General features: G+C 33.9%; 1 protein-coding gene across 1 annotated transcript in view; it reads left to right on the top strand.

The window, feature by feature from the left end:
• LOC143241751 (tubulointerstitial nephritis antigen-like) overlaps positions 1-19602 on the top strand; it is a 66702-nt gene extending 47100 nt beyond the window's left edge. Inside the window, exon 9 of the mRNA XM_076484975.1 lies at positions 19516-19602. Within this exon, the coding sequence (XP_076341090.1) occupies positions 19516-19602 (87 nt within the window). The remainder of the gene's footprint in view (positions 1-19515) is intronic.
• The last annotated feature ends 2539 nt before the right edge of the window (positions 19603-22141 follow it).

The following is a 22141-nucleotide window of genomic DNA, read 5'->3' as shown; positions in this document are numbered from 1 at the left end:
GTATACACCAACTCTACTAGTATACACCACCAAAATTAGTATACACCAACCTGTACTAGTATACACTAACTGTACTAGTATACACTAACTGTACTTGTATACACTAACTGTACTAGTATACACCAACTGTACTAGTATACACCAACTGTACTAGTATACACTAACTGTACTAGTATACACCAACCGTACTAGTATACACCAACTGTACTAGTATACACCAACTGTATACACTAAACTGTACCCTTACCGTATACACCAACTACTAGTATACACTAACCCTACTAGTATACACTAACTGTACTAGTATACACTAACTGTACTCAACTGTATACACCAACTGTACTAGTATACACTAACTGTACTAGTATACACTAACTGTACTAGTATACACCAACTGTACTAGTATACACTAACTGTACTAGTATACACTAACTGAACTAGTATACACCAACTGTGTATATACACTAACACTAGTATACACTCAACTGTACTTGTATACACCAACTGTACTAGTATACACCAACTGTACTAGTATACACTAACTCACTAAATTAGTATACACTAACTGTACTAGTATACACCAACTGTAAATTCTAGTATACACTAACTGTACTAGTATACACCAACTCTACTAGTATACACCAACTGTACTAGTATACACTAACTGTACTAGTACACTAACTGTACTAGTATACACCAACTGTACTAGTATACACTAACTGTACTAGTATACACCAACTGTACTTGTATACACCAACTGTACTAGTATACACTAACTGTATACACTAACTGTACTTAGTATACACCAACTGTACTAGTATACACCAACTGTATACACTAGTATACACCAACTGTAATAGTATACAATTAACCTGTACTTGTATACACTAACTGTACTAGTATACACTAACTGTACTAGTATACACCAACTGTAACTAGTATACACCCAACTCTACTAGTATACACTAACTGTACTTGTATAACTGTACTAGTATACACTCAACTACTTGTATGCACACACCAACTGTAAGTATACACTAACTGTACTAGTATACACTCAACTGTACCAGTATACACTCCAACTCTACTAGTATACACCAACTGTACTAGTATACACCAACTGTACACCAATCACTGTATACACTAACTGTACTATACACTAACTGTACTATACACTCAACTGTACTAGTATACACCAACTGTATACACCAACTGTACTAGTATACACCAACTCTACTAGTATACACTAACTGTACTAGTATACACTAACTGTACTAGTATACACCAACTGTACTAGTATACACTAACTGTACTAGTATACACCAACTGTACTTGTATACACCAACTCTACTAGTATACACCAACTGTACTAGTATACACTAACTGTATACACCAACTAGTATACACTAACTGTACTAGTATACACCAACTACTAGTACACTAACCGTACTAGTACTAGTATACACTAACTGTACTAGTATACACCAACTGTACTAGTATACACTAACTCTACTAGTATACACTAACTGTACTAGTATACACTCAACTGTACTTAGTATACACACCAACTGTACTTGTATACACCAACTGTACTAGTATACACTAACTCTACTAGTATATCACTAACTGTACTAGTATACACTAACTTCCACTCGTATACACTAACTCCTACTAGTATACACTAACTGTACTTGTATACACTAACTGTACTAGTATACACTCAACTAGTATACACCAACTGTAACTGAACTTGTAGTATACACTAACTGTACTTGTATACACTAACTGTACTAGTATACACCAACTGTACTAGTATACACCAACTGTACTAGTATACACTAACTCTACTAGTATACACTAACTGTACTTGTATACACTAACTGTACTAGTATACACTAACTTTACCAGTATACACTAACTGTACTAGTGTATACACTAACTGTACTAGTATGTACTAGTATACACCAACCCCACTAGAAATACACCAACCGTACTAGTATACACTAACTACTAGTATACACTAGTACACCAACTGTACTAGTATACACTAACTGTACTAGTATACACTCCAACTGTACTAGTATACACTCAACTGTACTTTGTATACACTCAACCGTACTAGTATACACTAACTTAGTATACACCAACTGTACTTGTATACACCAACTGTACTAGTATACACCAACTGTACTAGTATACACCAACTGTACTAGTATACACCAACTGTAACTAGTATACACCAACTGTACTAGTATACACTAACTGTAACTAGTATACACTAACTGTACTTGTATACACCAACTGTACTTGTATACACTAACTGTACTAGTATACACTAACTGTACTAGTATACACTAACTGTACTTAGCAGTATACACCAACTGTACTACACTAACTCTACTAGTATACACTAACTGTACTAGTATACACTAACTGTACTAGTATACACTAACTGTACTAGTATACACCAACTGTACTAGTATACACCAACTGTATTAGTATACACTAACTACTTGTATACACTAACTGTACTAGTATACACTAACTGTACTAGTATACACTAACTGTACTAGTATACACTCCAACTGTACTAGTATACACTAACTCTACTAGTATACATTGTACTAGTATACACTAACTGTACTAGTATACACTCAACTGTACTAGTATACACTAACCGTACTAGTATACACCAACTGTACTAGTATACACCAACTGTACTAGTATACACTAACTCTACCAGTATACACCAACTGTACTTGTATACACTAACTGTACTAGTATACACACTAACTGTACTACTTGTATACACCAACTGTACTTGTATACACCAACTGTACTAGTATACACCAACTGTACTAGTATACACCAACTGTACTAGTATACACTAACCGTACTAGTATACACCAACTGTACTACTAGTATACACTAAACTAGTACTAGTATACACTAACTGTACTAGTATACACCAACTGTACACTAACCAAAACTAGTATACACTAACCCTACTAGTATACACTAACCGTACTAGTATACACTAACTCTACTAGTATACACTAACTGTACTAGTATACACTAACTGTACTAGTATACACTAACTGTAATTAGTATACACCAACTGTACTAGTATACACTCAACTGTACTAGTATACACCAACTGTACTAGTATACACCAACTGTACTTGTATACACCAACTGTACTAGTATTCATTAACTGTACTTGTATTACACTAACTGTACTTGTATACACTAACTGTACTAGTATACACCACTAACTGTACTAGTATACACTAACTGTACTAGTATACACCAACTGTACTAGTATATAGTTGCATACACCAACTGTACTAGTATACACCTAACCCTACTAGTATACACTAACTGTACTAGTATACACACTAACTGTACTAGTATACACTAACTGTACTAGTATACACTAACTGTACTAGTATACATGTACTAGTACACTAACTCAATCCTACTAGTATACACCAACTGTACTAGTATACACCAACTGTACTAGTATACACCAACTGTACTAGTATACACTAACTGTACTAGTATACACTAACTGTACTTGTATACACTAACTACTAGTATACACTAACTGTACTAGTATACACTAACTGTACTAGTATACACCACTAGTATACACTAACTGTACTTGTATACACCAACCGTACCTAGTATACACCAACTGTACTTGTATACACTAACTGTACTAGTATACACTAACTGTACTAGTATACACCAACTACTAGTATACACCAACTGTACTTGTATACACTAACTGTACTTAGTATACACCAACTGTACTAGTATACACCAACTCTACTAACCGTACTAGTATACACTAACTCTACTAGTATACACTAACTGTACTAGTATACACTAACTCTACTAGTATACACTAACTGTACTAGTATACTACTTGCATACACAACTGTACTTGTATACACTAACTGTACTAGTATACACTAACTGTACTAGTATACACTAACTACTAGTATACACCAACTGTAATAGTATACACTAACTCTACTAGTATACACCAACTGTACTAGTATACACTAACCTGCTAGTATACACTAACTGTACTAGTATACACTAACTGTACTAGTATACACCAACTGTACTAGTATACACTAACTGTACTAGTATACACCAACCGTACTAGTATACACCAACTGTACTAGTATACACTAACTGTACTAGTATACACTAACTGTACTACATACACCAACTGTACCTGTACACTCAAATGTACTAGAATACACCAACTGTACTAGTATACACTCTACTAGTATACACCAACTGTACTAGTACACTAACTGTACTAGTATACACCAACTGTACTAGTATACACCTAACTGTACTTGTATACACTAACTGCACTTGTATACACCAACTGTACTAGTATACACTAACTGTACTAGTATACACCAACTGTACTAGTATACACCTCTACTTGTATACACCAACTGTACTAGTATACACTAACTGTACTAGTATACACTAACTCTACTAGTATACACCAACTCTACTAGTATACACCTAACCCTACTAGTATACACTGTACTAGTATACACTCAACTGTACTTGTATACACTAACTGTACTAGTATACACCAACTGTACTAGTATACACTAACTGTAATTAGTATACACTCAACTGTACTAGTATACACCAACTGTACTAGTATACACTAACCGAATACTTGTATACACTAACTGTACTTGTACTAGTATACACTAACTGTACTAGTATACACTAACTGTACTAGTATACACTAACTGTACTAGTATACACCAACTGTACTAGTATACACTACTAGTATACACTAACTGTACTTGTATACACCAACTGTACTAGTATACACCAACTCTACTAGTATACACCAACTGTACTTGTATACACTAACTGTACTAGTATACACCAACTGCGTACTAGTATACACTAACTGTACTAGTATACACTAACTGTACTTGTATACACCAACTGTACTAGTATACACTAACTGTACTAGTATACACCAACTGTACTAGTATACACCAACTGTACTAGTATACACTCAACCGTACTTGTATACACTAACTGTACTAGTATACACCAACCTGTACTAGTATACACCAACTGTACTAGTATACACTAACTGTACTAGTATACACCAACTGTACTAGTATACACTAACTACTAGTATACACCAACTGTACTTTGTATACACTAACTGTACTAGTATACACCAACTGTACTAGTATACACCAACTGTACTAGTATACACCAACTGTACTAGTATACACCAACTGTACTAGTATACACTAGTATACAACTGTACTTTAGTATACACCAACTGTACTAGTATACACTAACTCTACTAGTATACACTAACTGTACTAGTATACACTAACTGTACTAGTATACACTAACTGTACTTGTATACACTAACTGTACTTGTATACAACTAACTGTACTACTAGTATACACCAACTGTAGTATACACTAACTGTACTAGTATACACTAACTGTACTTAGTATACACTAACTGTACTAGTATACACCAACCATACTGTACTAGTATACACTAACAAACTAGTATACACTACCAAAAATTCTTGTATACACTAACTGTACTAGTATACACTCAACTGTAGTAGTATACACCAACTGTACCTAGTATACACTAACTGTAACACTAACTGTACTTGTATACACTAACTGTACTAGTATACACCAACTGTACTAGTATACACTAACCGTACTACTAGTATACACTAACTGTACTTGTATACACTAACTTGTATACACCAACTGTACTAGTATACACTAACTGTACTAGTATACACTAACTCTACTAACTGTATACACCAACTGTACTAGTATACACTCAACTGTACTAGTATACACTAACTGTACTAGTATACACCAACTGTACTAGTACACCTAACTGTACCAACACCAACTGTACTAGTATACACCAACTGTACTAGTATACACTAACTCTACTAGTATACACTAACTGTACTAGTATACACCAACTGTACTAGTATACACTAACTGTACTAGTATACAGTCAACTGTACTAGTATACACCAACTGTACTAGTATACACCAACTGTACTAGTATACACCAACTACTTGTATACACTAACTGTACTAGTATACACTAACTGTACTTGTATACACTAACTGTACTAGTATACACTAACTGTACTTGTATACACTAACTGTACTAGTATACACTAACTGTACTAGTATACACTCCCTAACACTAACTGTACTAGTACTAGTATACACTAACTGTACTAGTATACACTAACTGTACTTGTATACACCAACTGTACTAGTATACACCAACTGTACTAGTATACACTAACTGTACTTGTATACACCAACTGTAATTGTAGTATACACTAACTGTACTAGTATACACCAACTGTACTAGTATACACCAACTCTACTAGTATACACTAACTGTACTAGTATACACCAACTGTACTAGTATACACTCAACTGTACTAGTATACACTAACTGTACTAGTATACACTAACTGTACTAGTATACACTAACTGTACTAGTATACACTAACTGTACTAGTATACACCAACTGTACTTGTATACACTAACTGTAAGAGTATACACTAACCGTACTAGTAGTATACACCAACTGTACTAGTATACACCAACTGTACTAGTATACACCAACTGTACTAGTATACACTAACTGTACTAGTATACACTAACTGTACTAGTATACACTAACTGTACTAGTATACACTAACTGTACTAGTATACACTAACTGTACTTGTATACACTAACTGTACTAGTATACACTAACTGTACTTGTATACACTAACTGTACTAGTATACACTAACTGTACTAGTATACACTAACTCTACTAGTATACACTAACTGTACTAGTATACACCAACTGTACTAGTATACACCAACTGTACTAGAATACACCAACTGTACTAGAATACACTAACTCTACTTGTATACACTAACTGTACTAGTATACACTAACTGTACTAGTATACACTAACTGTACTAGTATACACTAACTGTACTAGTATACACTAACTGTACTAGTATACACTAACTGTACTAGTATACACCAACTACCAGTATACACTAACTGTTAGTATACACTAACTGTACTTGTATACACCAACTGTACTAGTATACACCAACTGTACTAGTATACACTAACTGTACTAGTATACACTAACTGTACTTGTATACACTAACTGTACTAGTATACACTAACTCTACTAGTATACACTAACTGTACTAGTATACACTAACTGTACTAGTATACACTAACTGAACTTGTATACACCAACTGTACTTGTATACACTAACTCTACTAGTATACACCAACTGTACTTGTATACACTAACTGTACTAGTATACACTAACTGTACTAGTATACACCAACTGTACTAGTATACACCAACTGTACTTGTATACACTAACTGTACTAGTATACACTAACTGTACTAGTATACACTAACTGTACTAGTATACACCAACTGAACTTGTATACACTAACTGTACTAGTATACACTAACCCTACTACTAGTATACACTAACTGTACTAGTATACACTAACTGTACTAGTATACACCAACTGTACTTGTATACACCAACTACTAGTATACACTAACTGTACTAGTATACACCAACTGTACTAGTATACACCAACTACTAGTACTAGTATACACCAACTGTACTAGTATACACCAACTGTACTAGTATACACTAACTGTACTAGTATACACTAACTACTAGTATACACTAACTGTACTTGTATACACTAACTGTACTTGTATACACCAACTCTACTAGTATACACTAACTGTACTAGTATACACTAGTACTAGTATACACCAACTGTACTAGTATAACTGTACTTAGTACCAACTGTATACACCAACTGTACTTGTACATTAGTATACTACTAGTATACACTAACTGTACTTGTATACACCAACTGTACTTGTATACTGTACTTGTATACACTAACTGTACTAGTATACACTAACTGTACTAGTATACACCAACTGTACTAGTATACACTAACTCCTACTAGTATACACCAACTGTACTTGTATACACTAACTCTACTCTACTAGTATACACCAACTGTACTAGTATACACTAACTCTACTAGTATACACCAACTGTACTAGTATACACTAACTGTACTAGTATACACTAACTGTACTAGTATACACTAACTGTACTAGTATACACCAACTGTACTTCTAGTATACACTAACCGTACTTGTATACACTAACTCTACTAGTATACACTAACTGTACTAGTATACACCAACTGTACTTGTATACACCAACTGTACTTGTATACACTAACTGTACTAGTATACACAAACTGTACTAGTATACACCAACTGTACTAGTATACACTAACTGTACTAGTATACACTGTACACTAACTGTATATACACCTGTACTTGTATACACGTACTAGTATACACCAACTGTACTAGTATACACCAACTGTACTAGTATACACCAACTGTACTAGTATACACTAACTGTAGTAGTATACACTAACTCTACCAGTATACACTAACTGTACTTGTATACACTAACTGTACTTGTATACACTAACTGTACTAGTATACACTAACTCTACTAGTATACACTAACTGTACTAGTATACACTCAACTGTACTAGTATACACTAACTGTACTACACCAACTGTACTAGTATACACCAACTGTACTTGTATACACTGTAACTGAACTTAGTATACACTAACTCTACTAGTATACACTAACTGTACTAACTGTATACACCAACTGTACTAGTATACACTCTAACTGTATTTTGTATACACTAACCCGTACTAGTATACACCAACTGTACTAGTATACACTAACTGTACTAGTATACACCAACTGTACTAGTATACACTAACTGTACTAGTATACACTAATACACTAACTGTACTAGTATACACTAACTGTATACACTAACTGTACTAGTATACACTAACTCTACTAGTATACACTAACTACTAGTATACTAGTATACACTAACTGCAACTTGTACACCAACTGTATACTAGTATACACCAACTAACTTGTACTAGTATACACTAACTGTACTCCTACTAGTATACACTAACTGTACTAGTACTAGTATACACCAACTGTACTAGTATACACTAACTCTACTAGTATACTGTACTTGTATACACCAACTGTATACTTGTATACACTAACTGTACTAGTATACACCAACTCTACTAGTATACACTAACCTCTACTAGTATACACTAACTGTACTACACCAACTGTACTAGTATACACTAACTGTACTAGTATACACTAACTGTACTAGTATACACTAACTGTACTAGTATACACCAACTGTACTAGTATACACCAACTGTACTAGTATACACCAACTAACACCAACTGTACTTGTATACACTAACTGTACTAGTATACTCTACTAGTATACACTAACTGTAACTGTACTAGTATACACTAACTACTAGTACTAACTGTATACACACAACTGTAACTGTACTAGTATACACTGTACTTGTAACTGTATACACCAACTAGTATACACTAACTGTACTAGTATACACCAACTGTACTAGTATACACCAACTGTACTAGTATACACTAACTGTACTACTAGTATACACCTAACACCAACCCTACTAGTACTGTAGTATACACTAACAACTGTACTAGTATACACCAACTGTACTAGTATACACACTAACTGTACTAGTATACACCAACTAACTGTACTAGTATACACTGTAACTGTACTTATACACTAACTGTATACACTAACTGTAACTGTACTAACTGTATACACTAACTGTACTAGTATACACTAACTGTACTGTACTAGTATACACTAACTACTACTAGTATACACCAACTGTACTAGTATACACCAACTCTACTAGTATACACTAGTATATACACCAACTGTACTAGTATACACTAACTGTACTAGTATACACCAACTGTACTAGTATACACCAACTGTACTAGTATACACTACTTGTAACACCAACTGTACTAGTATACACCAACTGTACTTGTATACACCAACTGTATAGTATACACTAACTTACTAGTATACACCAACTGTACTTGTATACACTAACTGTACTAGTATACACTAACTGTACTAGTATACACTAACTGTACTAGTATACACCAACTGTACTGTACTTGTATACACCAACTGTACTTGTACACACTCAACTGTACTTGTATACACTAACTGTACTAGTATACCAACTGTACTTGTATACACTACTTGTATACACCAACTCTACCAGTATACACTAACTGTACTAGTATACACTAACTGTACTATACACTAACTGTACTACACTAACTGTACTAACTAACTGTACTAGTATACACCAACTGTACTAGTATACACCAACTGTACTAGTATACACCAACTGTACTAGTATACACTACTGTACTAGTATACACTTGTATACAACTGTACTAGTATACACCTAACTCTACTAGTATACTGTACCTAGTATACACTAACTGTACTAGTATACACCAACTGTACTAGTATACACCAACTGTACTAGTATACACTAACTGTACTAGTATACACCAACTGTACTAGTATACACCAACTGTACTAGTATACACCAACTGTACTAGTATACACCACCTGTACTAGTATACACCAACCCTACTAGTATACACTAACTGTATACTTGTATACACTAACTGTACTAGTATACACTAACTGTACTATACACCTCCTAACTAACTGTACTAGTATACACTAACTGTACTTGTATACACTAACTGTACTAGTATACACTAACTGTACACCAACTAGTATACACTAACTGTACTAGTATACACTAACTCTACTAGTACACGAACTACTTGTATACACTAACTCTAGTATACACTGTACTAGTATACACCAACTGTACTAGTACTACACTAACTGTACACTAACTGTACTAGTATACACTAACTGTACTAACTGTATACACCAACTGTACTAGTATACACTAACTGTACTTGTAACACCAACTGTACTAGTATACACTCTACTAGTGCACACTAACTACTAGTAACACTACTAGTATACACTAACTGTACTAGTATACACCAACTGTACTTGTATACACCAACTGTACTAGTATACACCAACTGTACTAGTATACACTAACTGTACTAGTATACACTAACTGTACTAGTATACACCAACTGTACTAGTATACACTAACTGTACTAGTATACACTAACTGTACTAGTACTAACTTGCACTAACTGTACTAGTATACACCAACTGTACTTGTATACACTAGTACTTGTATACACTAACTGTACTAGTATACACTAACTGTACTAGTATACACCAACTGTACTAGTATACACCAACTCTACTAGTATACACTAACTGTATTTGTATACACCAACTGTACTAGTATACACTAACTGTACTAGTATACTAACTGTACTTGTATACACCGAACTGTACTAGTATACACTAACCACTAGTATACACCAACTGTACTAGTATACACCAACTGTACTAGTATACACCAACTGTACTAGTATACACACTAACTGTACTTGTATACACCAACTGTACTAGTATACACTAACTGTACTAGTATACACTAACTAAGTATACACTAACCTACTAGTATACACCAACTGTACTAGTATACACTAACTGTACTAGTATACACAAGTATACTGTACTAGTATACACCAACTGTACTAGTATACACTAACTGTACTAGTATACACTAACTGTACTAGTATACACTAACTGTACTAGTATACACTAACTGTACTAGTATACACCAACTGTACTAGTATACACTGTAACTGTACTAGTATACACTAACTGTACTAGTATACACCAACTGTACTAGTATACACTAACTGTACTAGTATACACTAACTGTACTAGTATACACTAACTGTACTAGTATACACCAACTGTACTAGTATACACCAACTGTACTAGTATACACCAACTGTACTAGTATACACCAACTGTACAACTAGTATACACCAACTCTACTAGTATACACTTCTACTAGTATACACCAACTGTACTAGTATACACCAACTGTACACTAACTGTAGTATACACCAACTGTACTAGTATACACCAACTGTACTACACCAACTGTACTAGTATACACTAACTGTACTAGTATACACTAACTCTACTAGTATACTAGTATACACCAACTGTACTACACCAACTGTAGTATACACTAACTGTACTAGTATACACCAACTCTACTAGTATACACACAACTGTACTAGTATACACTAACTCTACTAGTATACACTAACTGTACTACTTGTATACACTAACTGTACTTGTACACTCAACTGTACTTATACACTAACTGTACTAGTATACACTAACTGTACTATACACTAACACTAACTGTACTAGTATACACCAACCTGTACTAGTACTAGTATACACTAACTGTACTAGTATACACTAACTGTACTTGTATACACTAACTGTACTTGTATACACTAACTGTACTAGTATACACTACCTAGTATACAAACTGTACTAGTATACACCAACTGTACTAGTATACACTAACTCTACCAACTGTACTAGTATACACTAACTCTACTAGTATACACCAACTGTACTAGTATACACTAACTGTATACACTAACTGTACTTGTATACTACTAACTGTACTACACTAACTGTACTAGTATACACTCAACTGTACTATACTAGTATACACTAACTCTACTAGTATACACTAACTGTACTAGTATACACCAACTGTACTAGTTGTAACACTCTACTAGTATACACCAACTGTACTAGTATACACTAACTGTACTATACACTCAACTGTATACACTAACTGAAATACTAGTATACACCAACTGTACTAGTATACACTAACTGTACTAGTATACACTAACACCAACTGTACTAGTATACACTAACACCAACTGTACTAGTATACACTAACTGTACTAGTATACACTAACTGTACTAGTATACACTAACTGTACTACTAGTATACACTAACTGTACTAGTATACACCAACCTAACTTGCATACACTAACTGTACTACCAGTATACACCAACTGTACTTGTATACACTAACTACTAGTATACACCAACTGTACTAGTATACACCAACTGTACTACTAGTATACACCAACTGTACTAGTATACACTAACTGTACTAGTATACACTAACTGTACTAGTATACTAGTATACACCAACTGTACTAGTATACACCAACTGTACTAGTATACACTAACTGTACTAGTATACACCAACTGTACTTTGTACTAGTATACACTAACTGTACTAGTATACTAGTATACACTCAACTGTACTAGTATACACCAACTGAACTTGTATACACTAACTGTACTAGTATACACTAACTGAACTTGTATACACCACACCAACTGTACTAGTATACACTAACTGTACTTGTATACACCAACTGTACTAGTATACACTAACTGTACTACTAAACTAGTATGCACCTAACCGTACTTGTATACACTAACTGTATACACCAACTGTACTAGTATACACTAACTGTACTAGTATACACTAACTGTACTAGTATACACAAACTGTACTTGTATACACCAACTGTACTAGTATACACTAACTGTACTAGTATACACTCAACTGTACTAGTAGTATACACTAAGTATACACCAACTGTACTAGTATACACCAACTGTACACTAACCTACTAGTACTAGTATACACCAACTGTACTAGTATACACTAACTCTACTAGTATACACTAACACTAACTGTACTAGTATACACTAACTCTACACCAACTGTACTAGTATACACTCAACTGTATACACTAACTGTATACACCAACTCTACAAGTATACACTTTACACAACTGTACTAGTATACACTAACAACTGTACTTGTATACACTAACTGTACTTGTATACACCAACTCTACTAGTATACACCAACTGTACTAGTATACACCAACTGTACTAGTATACACCAACTGTACTTTTGTATACACCAACCCTACTAGTATACACTACAACTGTATACACTAGTACTACACCAACTGTACTAGTATACACTAACTGAAGTATACACCAACTGTACTAGTATACACTAACTGTACTAGTATACACTAACTGTACTTAGTATACACACAACTGTACTTGTATACACTAACTGTACTAGTATACACTAACTGTACTAGTATACACTAACCCTACTGTACTAGTATACACCAACTGTACTAGTATACACCAACTGTACTAGTATACACTAACTAACTACTAGTATACACTAACTGTACTTGTATACACCAACTCTACTAGTATACACCAACTGTACTAGTATATACACCAACTGTACTAGAATATTACACTAACTGTACTACACTAACTGTACTAGTATACACTAACTGTACTAGTATACACTAACTGTACTAGTATACACTAACAACACTAACTCTACTAGTATACACCAACTGTACTAGTATACACCAACTGTACTAGTATACACTAACTGTACTAGTATACACTCAACTGTACTGTATACACTAACTGTACTAGTATACACTAACTGTACTAGTATACACTAACTGTACTAGTATACACCAACTGTACAGTATACACTGTACTGTACTTGAACTATACACAACTAACTGTACTAGTATACACTAACTGTACTTGTATACACTTACTGTACTAGTATACACTAACTGTACACTAGTATACACTAACTGTACTAGTATACACTAACTCACCAACCCTACTAGTATACACTAACTGTACTAGTATACACTAACTGTACTAGTATACACCAACTGTACTAGTATACACTAACTGAACTTGTATACACAAACTGTACTTGTATACACCAACTGTACTAGTATACACTAACTACTAGTATTCATTAACTGTACTTGTATACACTAACTGTACTAGTATACACTAACTCTACCAGTATACACCAACTGTACTAGTATACACTAACTGTACTTGTATACACTAACTGTACTAGTATACACTAACTGTACTTGTATACACTAACTGTACTAGTATACACTAACTCTACTAGTATACACTAACTGTACTAGTATACACTAACTGTATACACTAACTGTACATTAACTGTATAGTATACACTAACTGTACTAGTATACACCAACTGTACTAGTATACACTAACTGTACTAGTATACACTAACTCTACTAGTATACACCAACTGTACTAGTATACACTAACTGTACTATATTGTATACACTAACTGTACTTGTATACACTAACTACTAGTATACACCAACTGTACTAGTATACACTAACTGTACTAGTATACACTAACTGTACTAGTATACACTAACTGTACTTGTATACACTAACTACTAGTATACACCAAATGTACTAGTATACACTAACTGTACTTGTATACACTAACTCTACTAGTACACACTAACTCTACTAGTATACACTAACTGTACTAGTATACACAAACTGTACTAGTGTACACCAAATGTACTAGTATACACTAACTCTACTAGTATACACTAACTGTACTTGTATACACTAACTCTACTAGTATACACCAACTGTACTAGTATACACTAACTATACTAGTATACACTAACTGAACTTGTATACACTAATTCTACTAGTATACACTAACTCTACTAGTGCACACTAACTGTACTAGTATACACTAACTGAACTTGCATACACTAACTGTACTAGTATACACTAACTGTACTTGTATACACTAACTGTACTTGTATACACTAACTGTACTAGTATACACCAACTGTACTAGTATACACCAACTGTACTAGTATACACTAACTCTACTAGTATACATTAACTGTACTAGTATACACTAACTCTACTAGTGTACACTAACTGTACTACAATACACTAACTGAACTTGCATACACTAACTGTACTTGTATACACTAACTGTACTAGTATACACTAACTGTACTTGTATACACTAACTGTACTTGTATACACTAACTGTACTAGTATACACTAACTGTACTTGTATACACTAACTGTACTAGTATACACTAACTCTACTAGTATACACTAACTGTACTAGTATACACTAACTCTACTAGTATACACCAACTGTACTAGTATACACTAACTCTATTAGTATACACTAACTGTACTAGAATACACTAACTCTACTAATATACACTAACTGTACTAGTATACACTAACTGTTCTTGTATACACTAACTCTACTTGTATACACTAACTCTACTAGTATACACTAACTGTACTAGTATACACCAACTGTACTAGTATACACCAACTGTACTAGAATACACTAACTGAACTTGTATACACTAACTGTGCTTGTATACACTAACTCTACCAGTATACACTAACTGTACTTGTATACACTAACTGTACTTGTATACACTAACTGTACTAGTATACACTAACTGTATTTGTATACATTAACTGTACTAGTATACACTAACTGTACTTGTATACACTAACTGTACTAGTATACACTAACTCTACTAGTATACACCAACTGTTCTAGTATACACAAACTCTATTAGCATACACTAACTGTACTAGAATACACTAACTCTACTAGTATACAATAACTGTACTAGTATACACTAACTGTTCTTGTATACACTAACTGTACTTGTATACACTAACTCTACTAGTATACACTAACTGTACTAGTATACACCAACTGTACTAGTATACACCAACTGTACTAGTATACACTAACTGTACTAGAATACACTAACTGAACTTGCATACACAAACTGTACTTGTATACACTAACTGTACTAGTATTCACTAACTGTACTTGTATACACTAACTGTACTAGTATACACTAACTCTACCAGTATACACTAACTGTACTTGTATACACACTAACTGTACTTGTATACACTAACTCTACTAGTATACACTAACTGTACTAGTATACACTAACTCTACTAGTGTACACTAACTGTACTAGAATACACTAACTGAACTTGCATACACAAACTGTACTTGTATACACTAACTGTACTAGTATTCATTAACTGTACTTGTATACACTAACTGTACTAGTATACACTAACTCTACCAGTATACACTAACTGTACTTGTATACACTAACTGTACTAGTATACACTAACTGTACTTGTATACACTAACTGTACTAGTATACACTAACTGTACTTGTATACACTAACTGTACTAGTATACACTAACCGTACTAGTATACACTAACTGTACTAGTATACACTAACTGCACTTGTATGCACTAACTGTAAGAGTATACACTAACTGTAATAGTATACACTAACTGTACTAGTATACACTAACTGTACTTGTATACACTAACTGTAATAGTATACACTAACTCTACTAGTATACACCAACTGTACTAGTATACACTAACTCTATATGTATACACTAACTGTACTTGTATACACTAACTACTAGTATACACCAACTGTACTAGTATACACTAACTGTACTAGTATACACCAACTGTACTAGTATACACTAACTCTACTAGTATACACTAACTCTACTAGTATACACTAACTGTACTTGTATACACTAACTACTAGTATACACCAACTACTAGTATACACCAACTGTACTAGTATACACTAACTGTACTTGTATACACTAACTCTACTAGTACACACTAACTCTACTAGTATACACCAACTGTACTAGTATACACCAACTGTACTAGTATACACTAACTCTACTAGTATACACTAACTGTACTTGTATACACTAACTCTACTAGTATACACCAACTGTACTAGTATACACTAACTGTACTAGTATACACTAACTGAACTTGTATACACTAACTCTACTAGTACACACTAACTCTACTAGTATACACTAACTGTACTAGTATACACCAACTGTACTAGTATACACCAACTGTACTAGTATACACTAACTCTACTAGTATACACTAACTGTACTTGTATACACTAACTCTACTAGTATACACCAACTCTACTTGTATACACTAACTGTACTAGTATACACCAACTGTACTAGAATACACTAACTCTATTTGTATACACTAACTGTACTAGTATACACTAACTGTACTTGTATACACTAACTCTACCAGTATACACTAACTGTACTTGTATACACTAACTGCACTTGTATACACTAACTGTACTTGTATACACTAACTCTACTAGTATACACTAACTGTACTAGTATACACTAACTCTACTAGTATACACTAACTGTACTAGTATACACTAACTGAACTTGCATACACTAACTGTACTTGTATACACTAACTGTACTAGTATAAACTAACTGTACTTGTATACACTAACTCTACTAGTATACACTAACTGTACTAGTATACACTAACTCTACTAGTATACACCAACTGTACTAGAATACACTAACTGTACTAGTATACACTAACTGTACTAGTATACACTAACTGAACTTGTATACACTAACTGTACTTGTATACACTAACTGTACTAGTATACACCAACTGTACTTGTATATACTAACTGTACTAGTATACACTAACTGTACTTGTATACACTAACTGTACTAGTATACACTAACTCTACTAGTATACACTAACTGTACTAGTATACACTAACTCTACTAGTATACACCAACTGTACTAGTATACACTAACTGTACTAGAATACACTAACTCTACTTGTATACACTAACTGTACTAGTATACACTAAATCTGCTAGTATACACCAAACTGTACTAGTATACACTAACTCTACTAGTGTACACTAACTGAACTTGCATACACAAACTGTACTTGTATACACTAACTGTACTAGTATTCACTAACTGTACTTGTATACACTAACTGTACTAGTATACACTAACTCTACCAGTATACACTAACTGTACTTGTATACACTAACTGTACTTGTATACACTAACTGTACTAGTATACACTAACTGTACTTGTATACACTAACTGTACTTGTATACACTAACACTACTAGTATACACTAACTGTACTAGTATACACCAACTGTACTAGTATACACTAACTCTACCAGTATACACTAACTGTACTTGTATACACTAACTGTACTTGTATACACTAACTGTACTTGTATGCACTAACTGTGCTTGTATACACTAACTGTACTAGTATACACTAACTGTACTTGTATACACTAACTGTACTAGTATACACTAACTGTACTTGTATACACTAACTGTACTAGTATTCACTAACTGTACTTGTATACACTAACTGTACTAGTATACACTAACTGTACTTGTATACACTAACTGTACTAGTATACACTAATTCTACTAGTATACACTAACTCTACTAGTATACACTAACTGTACTAGTATACACTAACTGTACTTGTATACACTAACTGTACTAGTATACACTAACTGTACTAGTATACACTAACTCTACTTGTATACACTAACTTTATTATTTATTTCAGACTCCATCTTCAGTTCGTCAGTTCAGCTGTCAGCTCCGGTACTTCCCAAGTGAATTGGTCTGGGAAGTGAAAGTGGGTTTTCTCTAGGTTTTCCCCGTTTCCCCATCTAAAATTTGGCATCGGATTTGTAGATCCTGCCCGTCCTGATTGAGCCCAAGTCACATACGTTGATTTTGTGATACCCACGCACATCGCTAGGTGTCTATGGGCGACTTATCGCTTACATTTGTTTGTTTACTATTATCATCACAACTATTTTTCGGGTTCCATGATCTAATTCTAAATTCAGAAGTTGGGTAAACAGAAAGGAATTTTCTGAGCACCCCCGTTTATCTCTGTTTCCAACCGATGGGGACAGAGATGTTCAAATCTGTGAGTTTTTTGTTTGTTTATGTTAAGTACTTATTACATCACAGGAAGGCAGTCTCTGGCAACATAATAAACAAAATACGTTCATAAATCACACACGTGTCACGGAGGTATAACCTTATCTCATCTTCGTTTGCTTGTTCAACTGACATATACCAAGATCTCATGCTTACAAATATTCACATCCTTATGTCACCTTCATCTGTTTGTTCAGCTGACATATACCAAGATCTCATGCTTACAAATATTCACATCCTTATGTCACCTTCATCTGTTTGTTCAGCTGACATATACCAAGATCTAATGCTTACAAATATTCACAGCCTTATGTCACCTTCATCTGTTTGTTCAACTGACATATACCAAGATCTAATGCTTACAAATATTCACATCCTTATGTCACCTTCATCTGTTTGTTCAACTGACATATACCAAGATCTAATGCTTACAAATATTCACATCCTTATGTCACCTTCATCTGTTTGTTTAGCTGACATATACCAAGATCTAATGCTTACAAATATTCACAGCCTTATGTCACCTTCATCTGTTTGTTCAGCTGAAATATACCAACATCTAATGCTTACAAATATTCACAGCCTTATGTCACCTTCATCTGTTTGTTCAGCTGACATATACCAAGATCTAATGCTTACAAATATTCACAGCCTTATGTCACCTTCATCTGTTTGTTCAGCTGACATATACCAACATCTCATGCTTACAAATATTCACAGCCTTCCTGCACTTATTTAAGTGACATTCTTCGAAATCCTGGTACACAATTGTGTAATTCCACGTGTTCTAATTTAAACTTATGATGTATTCGCAAGGGCCACATCTAACTAACTTTACGGACTTACTAAAATGAAATCCGGGGTCCGATTCCTTTAAACTGAAAAGTCATTTGTCACAATCAGATCGAACACGACCTCGACCTATAATTAGTTGATTTCTAGACCGTTCGAGAATGAATAAGATATAACTTGATCTGTTACAAAAATAATGAAAAAAATATTAACCTTCATAGTGTAGAGGTTACAAGATTCTCGTGTACCTTCATATGATCTAAAACTTCAACGTTAACCTCAAATAATTAAACTTTATTTATTTGTGAACTCTCCAATATGAGCTTGTGTAAGTTCTAGTGACCATAAAACTGAACTCTAAATGACCTTACTCTTGTCCTTCGTATCTAAACACCACTTTAGTATAATTTTTCCAGTTTTCCAGAAACATAACTGTTAAACAAATGGTTTGTTTGTTTTAGAATAAAGGTATAGTATGGCGTATCCCTCTTCAGCTATCCCTAATTCAACAGTCAGATATGGCAATCTCTACAACGCGATCTTGCTGCAGCGGGCCGCGAACCATGATCACATAAAGCAATAGACCACGCTCGTTTAACCAACGTAGAATGGAAGTAGGAAAGGTCTATGTGCTGACAGTTATTCCTATTGACCTCGAGATATTATTGTTCAACTGTTTATTTAAACAAATATCTTATTTATAAACATTGTTATTTATTTATTGTGTAAACCGACATAAGAGTTGTCTTGTAAATTAAAGGTCAGAGATTCTGGTTTGTGTAGAGGTAACTTTCTGGAATTTGATAAAACAAGCATAATTATTCAATGAAATAAAACATCACAAGGGAAAGTCAAAATGATTCAATAAACTTTGTCTTACTAATTTCCTACTTTTTCTGATGACTTTCCTGCTTTCCTGGATGAAGGAAAGGATGCACTGAGAGTTAAAAAACTTTTCATAAGACGTCAAACAAAAATTAGCTGAGGAGTCACATCGGTAGAGGCTGGAAAGGCCTAGTTATTTGGATTATAAGCTGGTTGGATAAAAGTAACAGGTTGTTAGTAATGGAATCCAATCATACCTTATCTTGTTTCAGATGAAGTGTCCCACGGATCAATGATTGGTTCAGAATCCATCAGATTTAACCTTGTTACAGATGGAGTGTCCCACAGATCAGTGATTAGTTTAGAGTCCATCAGATTTAACCTTTTTCCACTTTGAGAGTCCCACGGATCAGTGATTGGTTTAGAGTCCATCAAATGTAATCTTGTTACAGATGGTTTGTCCCAGGTATCAAATATTAGTTCTTTGTTTTTCTCACTTACATTAATTATGTATAAGTTATCCCGATGACATTAAACTGTTAGGTATTTCTTTTTACATTTATGATGTATAAGTTATCCGATGCCATTAAACTCTCGGGTAGTTATGTTTACATTAATGATGT

Source organism: Tachypleus tridentatus, unplaced genomic scaffold (genome assembly GCF_004210375.1).
Source record: "Tachypleus tridentatus isolate NWPU-2018 unplaced genomic scaffold, ASM421037v1 Hic_cluster_1, whole genome shotgun sequence".
Classification (NCBI taxonomy): Eukaryota; Metazoa; Arthropoda; class Merostomata; order Xiphosura; family Limulidae; genus Tachypleus; species Tachypleus tridentatus.
Note: the sequence above shows the minus strand (reverse complement) of the source record. Positions and strands in the feature narration are given on the sequence as shown.